This window comes from Peromyscus maniculatus, chromosome 17, assembly GCF_049852395.1.
Source record: "Peromyscus maniculatus bairdii isolate BWxNUB_F1_BW_parent chromosome 17, HU_Pman_BW_mat_3.1, whole genome shotgun sequence".
Taxonomy (NCBI): Eukaryota; Metazoa; Chordata; class Mammalia; order Rodentia; family Cricetidae; genus Peromyscus; species Peromyscus maniculatus.
Window position 1 is genome coordinate 16,283,788 of NC_134868.1, and position 11,491 is coordinate 16,295,278.

An 11,491-nucleotide genomic window follows, 5' to 3' on the forward strand; every position below is an offset into this window, starting at 1 on the left:
CAGCATTCCTTTGTGGCCTCTGCCTCCAGGTTCCTACCCTGCTTGAGTTCCTGTCTTGACTTCCTTTGATGATGAACTGTAATGTGGAAGCATGAGCTGAATAAATCCTTTCCTCCCCCAAGCTGCTTTGGTCTTGATGTTTCACCAGAGCCATGGAAACCCAAACTAAGACATGGCATAAGATGACAACATAAAACACTGAGCACTACACAGGCCAGAAGTGTAGGGAAAACTCCAAATGGTTTTTGAAAAAAAAACCAAAAGGATGAGTAGAAGTTAATGATGAAAGTGGTACAAAAAGAGACTATATATATATATATATATATATATATATATATATATATATATATATGAATCAATTTACCCCAAGACCTGAAGTAGGCAGAATCTTGGTTTTCTACAAGGAACAGAAAGAAGCCACCTGAAATGCATAGCGTGAAGGAAAATGATGACCTATGAAACCAGATATCTGTATAGTGGCTAACTATACAAGACAATAAAGGTCAGGCTAAGAATTGAGTTAAGGGAGATGATCATGGAAGAGGAGGAATTTAACACTTTGGAATTTTCTGCCTGCTCTCAGAGGAACTGAGGATATGCCTGGTGCATCACTATGCCTAGCCCAGTGAACATAGAAGGAGAGGCCGAGGACCAGCTGAGAGTGAGCTGTAGCCAGCAGTGTCCCAACACACACACTAAAAACATCCAGAGGCATCATTTCTGATGGGCCGAATTAAACAATAATGCATGAGACCAATGTTCCCCTGTGAGAAATACAGCCTGCTAAAGAAAAAATAGAAATGGGCAGACAATATGACTGCTTGCCACTTTTATATCTCTTTGGAAATTATTTGCATTTTCTCAGAAGCCAACAGTGAAACTCAGACCTGGTTTTTCTCCCTTCAAGAACTCAAAGGATTGTCATGAATCAACCTTGTTCTTCTCTACAACCTTGAAAGGCGGCAAAGCAAACCTTAGTATTGCATATCCTATCCCTTCCTCCTTTCTACTGAACTCACTTTACAGATTTAAAGGAAATGAATCACTGACAAACCAAATGACTGCCAGAAACTATTGCCATGGACAAGTCTAAATGAAAACCTCATTCCATCAAGCCTTCGTTCCTCCAGATCAGATTCCACAGACGTCAACTATGAAGGAGTTCTCGCTTATAAAAGTATCCGCTTCCAACATATGCTGTTCTAGAATTTAAGTTTTCAATCATGTGTAAATTTATCAGAGGAACTCATGTAATTATCTCCATTTCATATAGATAAGCTTCCCTGACATCTTGACTAACCAACTGCTAATTGGGTATCTAAGCCTGGATATCATATAAACATCTCCAACTTACTGTGTCTAAAACAGAAACTACTATCATTCCCACTTCTAATCTGGTTCATCTTTTATTTTCCCAGCTCAATCCTGTTTTTACTTCAGTCACTCACCTCCTTCCTCTACCACAGCCCCCACAGCCCATTCATTATAACACTTTGGGCATTTAACTTCTCAAGTAACCCTCCAATCATGGCCCTGGTTACCCCCAGCTTCCTTCTGTATCAGTTCAAATTTGGATTCTTGCTATGGCCTTCATCTGTTTTCTCATGATGTAACCCAATGCCTTCCTCCATGGTATCCTAAGCATTAAATCCTCCAATGACTATCCCCCAGTGCCGACATAGAGAATCAAGTCTTAAAATTGCACCCAAGTGTCTTTATAATATGGCCCTTAACCTGCCTCTCAGACATAACCATCTAAAGTCCTTACTCTGTTGCCTGTATTCTGGTGATACCAAAGATTTTTCTGGTCACCATAACTTGATCTACCTAGCACTCCATCCCCTCTACCATTACCTCCATCATTCTGGTTTCTTTAGACTACTGACCCATGAAGGTGTGTTTAGTAACCGCACTAGCCCTTTTCTCCTTCTAAAAACTGCTTCACTTGGACACATGAATAGCTATTTCTCTTTCCTTCTGGCCCCATTACTGTCAACTCAGGTCCTCCAGTTTGCCCCATTTTTATATAGCACCATATTTATTATCTTATTATCTTCATTGTTTATTGTCTATGCCCCTACATTTAGAATTTAAGATCACAATGTAAGACTTGAAACTTTGAAATGGTTAGAGGAAAGTATAGAGAAACATTTGATGATTTAGATTTGGGCAATGGTTTTCTGACGAGGACTCCTATAGCTCGGGACATAATAGCAAAAACTGGCAGACTGGATGGCGTCCAATTAGAAAGCTGCTGTCAGAGTGAAGAGACATTCTATAGAATGAGAGAAAAATCTGCTAGCTATTCATGTATAAATCTAGAAAATATAAAAGATCCAAAAAGTAAGCCACCAAAAGCAAATAATAATCAAATCAATAAACAGGCAAATTAATTGTAGAGATTCTTCTCAAATAACAAATCCCAACAAATTTATGAAATAATTTTCATAAATGATGATCCTTAGCCACCAGAGAAATGCAAATCAGAACCACGTTGAGATTCTCTCTTCTCCCAGTTGACTTGGCTCTCATCAGGAAAGTAAATGCTGGTGAGGACAAGGGTAACAACATGATTCTGTCAGCAGGAATGCAAATTAGCCCATCTACTATGGGAGTACATACCGAGATTCCTCATAAAACCAAAAATGTAACCACGACACTATCTACCTGTATCTAGCCGGTTATATACTCAAGTGGTATTAAGTCAGCATGTACTGTTGTTCGAATCTTAGATGGTCTTTTAATAAAAAACCCAGAGCCAGATATTGGGGTGAAAGCTGGAAGATCAGAGAAGCAGAACAAGCCATAGCCAACCTCACCTCATCAACTATTCAGCCGATCCTGTTTCCTCAGACAGAAAGCCTCCAAGTCCTCACCCAAAAGGGTCTCAGCTGAACTAACTGCCTTAGTTCCTGTTTCCTCATGCCTTATATACCTTTCTCTGCCTTGCCATCACCTCCTGGGATTAAAGGTGTGTGCCACCACTGCCTGGCTCTGTTTCCACTGTGGCCTTGAACTCACAGAGATCCAGAAGGATCTCTGCCTCTCGAGTGATAGGATTAAGGGTGTGTGCCACCACTGTCTGGCCTCTATGTCTAATCCAGTGGCTGGCTCTGTCCTCTGATCCTCAGGCAAGCTTTATTAGGGTACACAATATATCACCACATATACCACTATGTTTACTGTGGCCCTGTTCACAATAGCCAATAGATAGAATCAGTCTAGGTACCTGTCAAAAGATGGAAAGAAATTGTGATATATAAGCCACAAAAAGGCAGCTCTTGTGACAGGGACAGGTCCTGATCCCACTACGAGGGGCCCCACAAAAAGACCAAGATACACACTGTTATCCAGATGTGTAGGGCGTAGGTCCGTCCCATACAGGCTCCCTAGCTGTCATCCAGAGTCAGTGAGCTCCCTGTAGCTTAGGTCACCTGACTCTGTGGGTTCCCCATCATGATAGTGGAGTCCTTGTCAAACAGGATCTGACCCATTCATTTCTTAAATAACTCAAATGCATAAATGTGTTATTTCATATTCACCTTCATTTACATTACATTTCACTGCTATTTTTCTACTTCAAACACTTATTATGTACCTATTGTTCTCCTCTATTGGTTGGGTTAGAGGATACAACTTAGGTTATCTTTCTACGTGTACCTTCTTCCTGACACTAACCGCAATATAAAGGGCACTTCATAAATATCTGTTGAGCTCAATTGGCCTACCTGAACAATGACTCAAAAGGCCCACCCACCTGACTGTTCTGTCTTCTGAAAAGTGCAGGACCTGAATGGATAGTCATATCTCCAGCTAGAGACCAGCCAAAGCTCTGATTGTCGTTACTCGGCAAAGCTGCCTTGTTCCCTCTAGATTACCTTTGTCTCCTAAATCCTTTTGATTAAAGTGGGCGCCACTGTTGTGCAGTGTGGATAACTTGAGTCAGAGGGTACTTTTTTCAAGCTCTATTTTGCCAGGATTTCAGAAAATATAATTTGGTGTTGAATAGCTGGCTGGTCTCAGACCAGATGGTTAGTACGTTCTGATGCTTAGAACTGGGGATGCTTTTCTGACTAAAAATAAATTAGGAGAAGAGGAAGCTATTACATAGTCACTTCTATGTGCATCATGGAGCCAGCCATTCTACATTTTATCCTCCCATAACAAACTCGGGCACGTTATCTATATTTACAAGTACGTGAGCTAAGGGTCACAGGATTTAGTGCCTTCTCCAACGGCAGACAGCGAGCAAGTGGATGACTAGAATGCATCCAACTCCCGGGACAGCCACAAATCTCAGGCCTTTTCCTGGGACTGTGCTGCCTCTCTCCAGCTGTGCCCTGTTTTGTTCTGAGAATCTTCTTCCTGTGAGCCATTCTCTCTCTCTCTCTCTCTCTCTCTCTCTCTCTCTCTCTCTCTCTCTCTCTCTCAGGCTGGAACGTTGGGAACAGCTCACTCATTCTTTTAAAGCTCAGACTCTATGTAAATACGGGAGCTCATAAAGGGCAGTAGGGATGTGGGAATGCACAGGTTATCACACAGATGCCAGTCAAGTCTGTGGCCAGCTTTGAAGCAGCGTGGCTTTCAGTGAAAAAGTCCCACCCATGCTCATCTGCATGCGCTGATTGGTCGACACCGTGAACTGATTATGAAGGGCAGCTCAGTCATCCTTAGACACCCCCTGCTCACTGATTTCTGGTTTTCTTAGACAAGGTGAAGTAAAGGTGACCCCGAACAGACAGGGCTATGCCATACCTTTTGTCAGGACTGGACCAAGAGCAAAGCAAAGGCAGACCATCAGACCATCGATCATCACTTATAGAAGACTTTAATGGAACATCACACTTTGCAAAGTATTCACAAGTGTATGGGGGGGGCGGTGCTGTTCTGTTAGCAGCCACGACAGAGGGGATGAAGGGCAGGGGAGAGGAGAGCTGTCACGGGAGAAAAGACATATTCAGAGGGCGATTACTCTCTCGGCTGACTTAATTTCAGCTAGCGCACGCGTCGATAAAGACATTTAGTAACCCAAAAGCCTGGCCCAGTAGACGCCTATAGATAGCAATTATGTCACCCCCAAGGTCAAAAGTGACAAAGGTACACTCTGTTGAAGGCTGAAAATGTTCCCAGAAGCTTCATCTCTGTGGCCTTGCTGAGCGCTCCGAAGACAAGGTGGAAGAGCGTTCAGTCTGTAGCCAGAGAACAATCAGTTGATCTCCTGGATATGGGAGAGGGCTTCTAGTTTTGACACCCTGTCATTAGTCTCTGTCGCGGGCAAACTTTGGGACAAAGTGCTCGTTCAGTTCGATGACAGGGAAAGACTTCGGGGATGTGTCTGCTTGCCCATCTTGTTGGACATCGGCGTCCCTGGTGTCGACAGACACTAAGAGTCCCAGTTTCCTTCTCTTATAAGGACGCGAAGTACATGCATGGAAAACACATTCTGGAGTGTTCCAGTTGGCGCTAAATCTGCATAGCCTGCCAGGCTGTACCTGTGAACACACCTGTATCTGTCAGAACATGTGTTTTCCACAAGGCGTTTGGAAACTGTGATCACCTGGTGGCTCAGAAATGGATGTTCAGGAAAAAATAGGTTTGCTTTTGTGTTTGTGTTAGCACCCAGACACTGGTGAGGACAGGGAACCAGAGGATACCCACGTTCTTTGCTGATTTTAGGGTTCATGGAAACGCATGTTTTTAAGGGGAACCTGGGGGTGTCTGGAGGTCTGCCTGAGCTGTTGTTGGTAAAGGAAGCAGGAAGAAATGCTGTTAAAGACTGGAAGGAGGTGCACGTACATGCAACAGAGCAAGTTAGAATCTAGCGGGTCACACAGAATTTTCCTGGACGTTGCAGTTTAAGAATGGTCTTTGGAGGGCTCAGTTGAAGGCTCAGCGGGTAAAGATGCTTACCACCAAACCTGACCTGAGTTTCATCCCTGGAACTCACATGGTGGATGGAGAGAACTGAATCCTGTGCATTGTCCTCTGATCTTCATATATACGCTGTGGCGTGCACATACAGGCGCATGCACGCTAAATAAACGCAAAAACCCGTAAAGAATGCTATGGGAAGGGATTTGAAATATAACTCAGTGGTACAGCGCTTGCCCAGAATGCCCACGTTTTGAACGAGTTTGATTCCCAGCGCTCTAGGAAGTAAAACCACAAAGGTTGTTTGGAAACCTAATAAAATGTATCAGATGCATGCAGCTGAGCTGCTGGAAATGGAGGGTGAAGCATGATGAGAAATGCCGCAGGGAAAAGTGGGAAACAAGGAAGGAAAATGCTGGGCACGGAGTCACAGTGACTGTGACAGAGAGGGACCTGGATGCCAGGAGCCCAGGTGGTCCTGAAGGCTGTGCTGAGGAGCTGAGAACAGTCTCCACCTTCCTGGCAGGTACCATCTCCCCCACAGAGGAAGAGAGTTCCCCAGAACCTCCCCCTGAGGTCGGACTGCAAGGGAGTTGGTGAAGAGATTGGAAAGGACTGTAAGGAGACCTCAGGAGACTTCTGAATTCAAGTTCAGGAAATCCACAACAAACTTAAAGAGTAGAAGAAGAGACCTTTGTGTTGGGCACAGTCCTTTGTTTACAGTAAAAATAGAAACGTGGACTAGATTGCCCAATGTTGCCTCTCTCCTTCCTTATTTCTCCTTTCCCTTCATGCAAATATCCGGATCCTTCAAGGACATTAAATATTGGTTTGATTGAGCCTTAATATCCAGGAACCCATAAATGTTTACAAAGGGTGGCTGAGAAACTCTTAATCTCAAAAGCACTGTGCGTTTACTGTTCCTCCCTTGAAGGAAAGCAACCAGAACAACCAGAACCCCTAACCACTTCCTAAGCTAAATAATAAAACATTACTCGATGCTAAAATTTAAGTAGTAATTTGGGGACCTTTTCTCAAATGATTGATACTAAGCGGGAATGGGGGTGGGGTCATTTTCTCTCAGCTTTACCTTATCTTCCCAGGTCCACAATAAAAAAGGGGTGTGTTCAGATAATGAGTTTGTTCAGTACTTAAACTTGGTGCCCCGGAAGTGAGCATCTTTTATTCACTGAGCTGTGAGCTGTCTCAAGGACTTAGGGGATTTATTTATCACAACTGTCTTGTAAGCAAATGATACCTCCTCCAGTTTACAAGAAGTCATCAGAGGCATGCTATCTAAACTCCTGCAACCTCGTTGATGCTCGGTTGAAGGGCGTGAAGAGACTGATTCTCAAGCACTCACAAACCTGACTTTTTACTCTCAGCTACTGCCCCTGTACCACTCATCCCCACCCCTTCATTCATCTTCCGGAGACAGCAGCTGAGCACCGGGCATTTCAATTCCAACATGGAATTCTCTTGTCTTTCTCAATAGGCAACCAGTGTGAGAACAGGGAAATTTCGCTCGTCTAGTTGGGTGTGTTTATTACTTCCTGTGCCCTCAACACTGTGTGTGTGTGTGTGTGTGTGTGTGTGTGTGTACATGCCATATGTTATCCAAATGATTGGAAGCCCTTTATACATGTAAGCAGCTAAACATGCAGCAAAACACTCACTATGAAACTAGAAATGAGTGAATTGCTCTTTTTAAATAATTAATTAATTAATAATTAATGCCTCAGCTTAAGTTGTCTTGCAAGTTATGGATCCTTTGAAATCTCATATTCTTTGACTTGAGAACCGGTTTAGTTAGACTCTGGGAATATACTCAAATACAAACAAATATTTTACATATATAAACTTGGGGCTGTAGCATTCGCCACATACATACTCTATCAATCTTTTCTTTCTGATCCACCTAGGACAGAACACTATTCCATGCTGTGAGCAACAGCTGCATGGACTGTAATCCTGCAGAGAAGAAGATTTTCATGGCCAGATGTGACCCTCTATCCGAGACTCAGCAATGGATTTTTGGACATATCAACATGACTGTTTTAGAAAAAAATAGCCACCATGCCAGCTCCTAGAAAGGAAAGAAGAGCGATTACCTACAGACTGTGAACTGTGTTGTCATGGGCGTCTGGGTCACAGGAGTCAGGAATAACATTTCCTAGATCCAGGAAGCCGGGTTGAAAGATGTGTAAACGCCATGTCGACGTAGGCTGTCCGGGAGAAGTTCCTACATCTGAAGAACTTGGCTGAGAACCTCACCAGCTGCTGCTGAGAACTCGAGACTAGCAGTTCCCTTGCTGGCCAAGGGTAAAGATAATCTAGGGACTGTTCACCATGACTGCTGAGTTAATCGATCCTAGCATTTCTCAGGTCAAATCCTGCAGTAGTGAGTAGCTATGAATGGATCCTATTAGTCGGGTGGGAGGGGGGTGGAAACAGAGCGCATGAATGCTCTGGCAACCTGAGGCTACCACAGGTCTAGAACTAGCCACGCTTGAGGGGTGAGCTGTACTCTTTGGTGCCATTCTCTGACTAAGAATGGGTTAAGCGGGTTTAACCCTTTAAAGTGCTGCAGATGATTTTAGAGTGCTCATACTATTCTGTTTTCTTTTGTCTTCTCTTTAAACAAGGCTCTGTGGCATCTAAGACTTACATTACATGCTCTCGTTCACATTTGCCATTCTCCTTTCAGGGCCTATAGTATCCGTCATGATTCATAAAGAGTTCGTGTTCCACCAATCAGCTGACATCCTAATTCAGTGTCCTTGGATGAATCCAGTTAAAAACAAAAACAAACCAACCAACAACAACAACAAAATACTCTCCTACCCAGTTACTCCAAAGACAGATTTCATAGAATCAGCAAAATACCACACGCATACACACACATACACACACATGCATGCATGCACGCACACAAAAAAAGTTAGGGGAGAAATTTCTCTAGGAAATCTATTTTTACTTTTCTATTATTTTTAAATTTTAAAAAATCTCATCTTTGGCCGGGCGTTGGTGGCGCACGCCTTTAATCCCAGCACTCGGGAGGCAGAGCCAGGCGGATCTCTGTGAGTTCGAGGCCAGCCTGGGCTACCAAGTGAGCTCCAGGAAAGGCGCAAAGCTACACAGAGAAACCCTGTCTCGAAAACCCCAAAAAAAAAAAAAAAAAAAAAAAAAAAAAAAAAAAAAAAAAAAAAAAAAATCTCATCTTTGTCCAGTCATAACTTTTATTGAAGAAGGTTTTGGAGTGGGATCCATGTAATTCATTTAGTCTATCTTAAATAAATCTTCACTCCAAGAGATATGGAAATGGTTTCATGTGCTTCAATTCCATTTAATCTGGCAACTTGAAAAGTGGTATTATTTAATTATTAGTTCTGGAGCCCCACCCACCCATGGCTGAAAACAATGATGTTGTTTTATTTGGAAGTCCAGGAAAGGAATTAGTATTAATAAAGCCCTTCTGACACCATTTTCTGCTAATGGGCAATATTTCAGGGGTGTGAAAAAAAATAACTTCAAAATTAACTAAATTGAATATTTAATATTCAAAATAATTTTTTGCTTTTCAATAATGAGAAAAGAGTGTGCAGGATTGAAGATGGGTCTTTAGAGGGAAAATAACCTCATTTGTTACATGTGCCCTGGTTGTTTTAGGTACAAGGTGTTCATACTTTGTTTTTTCTCTTTTTTAGTATCGTTTCCTTGTTAGTAAGAATGTATATGTCAAGGCGATCTATACATCTGGGACACAGGTCACTGAAGTTCAGGACAGGGGGATCCAAAAGAGTCAATTCCCTTTTGTTATTGTTTGTCTATTTTTATTTTGCTTAGTTTTTTTGGTTTTGTTTGTTTCCTGTTTTTGTTTTTTTAAGATAAATAACAAAAGCCCAGAGAAGCCCAGCTTCAGGCAGACTCTTAACCTGGACTTCTCAATCACTGGATAAGAATCCTGTACTTCCCTCAAGATGCCCAAACATTCACAAGCCTAATATATGATACCTCTTCTTAAAAATGTGTATGATTTTTTTTTCCTGTCCTCTAAACCCAGTCAAAATATGCAGTTAAACTACCCTGCTAAGAATCAGGGAAGGGTTACTTTGGTATCTTTACTGATTTCTTTTCCAAGCATTCTTTTGAAAAGCTGTTCCTTTTAAACCGACTGTCACTGAGATCTTTTGTATAGGTCAAGTGATCTTGCAATAGTCAGGATGCATAGTGGAGGAAATCAATAGTGAGAGATTAGCCTGTGTGTTGAACATTTCTAAGGAGTGGGTGGAAATTTATCTTAAATGTTCAGAGAGCAATCTGGCTGGAGAATTAGATGAGCCTATAAAAATTCACATTATGTCATTAAACAGTTGGTTGCTATTTACAATTTTACCAAAGAGACAACCTTGGGTTGTGCACCCTGGTAAGCCCAGATTTGTAATAATCTCTTAGGATGTTAGAGTCACGGCTGGCAAGCTAGCCAGGGCCTAGCCTAAGCACTGCAGCATTTTAGTGGGATACACAGTGATCAATCGAGATTGGTCTCTTACTCTCTGAATAAAAGATTATTAAAAAAGAAATTATTTTTGTCTTTAAAAAAAAAGAAAGGAAAGGAAGCTTGGGACATTAAATCCAAAATGAAAACTTCCAACTATGGAACAGTCATTAGTTGTGTGCACTTGGGGGAGCATACAAATGAAGTGGGGCCTCGAGAGCCTGCTCCTAAGCAGGAGGTAGAGCATCGCCAAGAAAGCACATTGAGAGAGGTATTTCCTGTGCCCTGGAGGTCGGGAGTCTGCTTGCTTGAAATACAATCTGAAAAGCATAAGGCGACATATGTTTGCACTTTTAATTAGCAAGAGGGACTGGACAGTACTCAGAGAGACTATTGTTCCTGGAAATAAAATTCTTTGAGAAGTTGACAGCTGAGTACTCACTGTTTCTTTTGTCAGAATGGGGTCGATATAAAGTTAATGTGGTCAACAAAAATGGCTATTTCTCCATCACGAGAGTAGCTCTGACAGAAATAAAAAATAATAATTAATTTTTTTGAATGCCCTTTATGTATTTACAGGAAACAAAAAAAAAACCTATGCTGTAAAACTATTGGGAATTAACTGTACGATTCATACTTCTTCGAGACTGGATGAGTACCTTGGCAATAATAATGTACCGGCTTCTCCGTCTACTGTTATTTCCTTACATGAATATGATCACATGACTGTTTTTAAATGTATTCATTCTATCAGAAGCCTCAGTGAATAATGGAAGTTCCAGGACTATTTTGTGAATTGATAACATAGAACTTTATACAATAAATGAATAATACATAATGCAAATGGACTCACAGTCAATGAAAACGAAGTGTGAGGCCGGTTATTTCTACATTTCTTAAAAAAAACAAGAAACCAATGTCAAGCTGACACCATTTCTTTTAGTGGCAGTTAGGTATTTTAAAAGAAGGTAGCTGTCAAAATATAAGTATGCTTCTTACCTGCACATGAAAAACTTCCGTTTTTTTTCTTCCGTCTTTGAAATTGAACCTAGGGCCTCGAGCATGCCAGGCAAGCGCTCTGAACTGTATTCCCAGCCCTATTTCTATCCTTCTAGAACTATC

General features: G+C 41.9%; 1 protein-coding gene across 1 annotated transcript in view; it reads left to right on the plus strand.

The window, feature by feature from the left end:
* Positions 1-9,185, plus strand: part of Galntl6 (polypeptide N-acetylgalactosaminyltransferase like 6) — a 1,076,513-nt gene extending 1,067,328 nt beyond the window's left edge. The window contains exon 12 of the mRNA XM_076553306.1: positions 7,794-9,185. Within this exon, the coding sequence (XP_076409421.1) occupies positions 7,794-7,961 (168 nt within the window). The 3' untranslated portion in view covers positions 7,962-9,185. The remainder of the gene's footprint in view (positions 1-7,793) is intronic.
* The last annotated feature ends 2,306 nt before the right edge of the window (positions 9,186-11,491 follow it).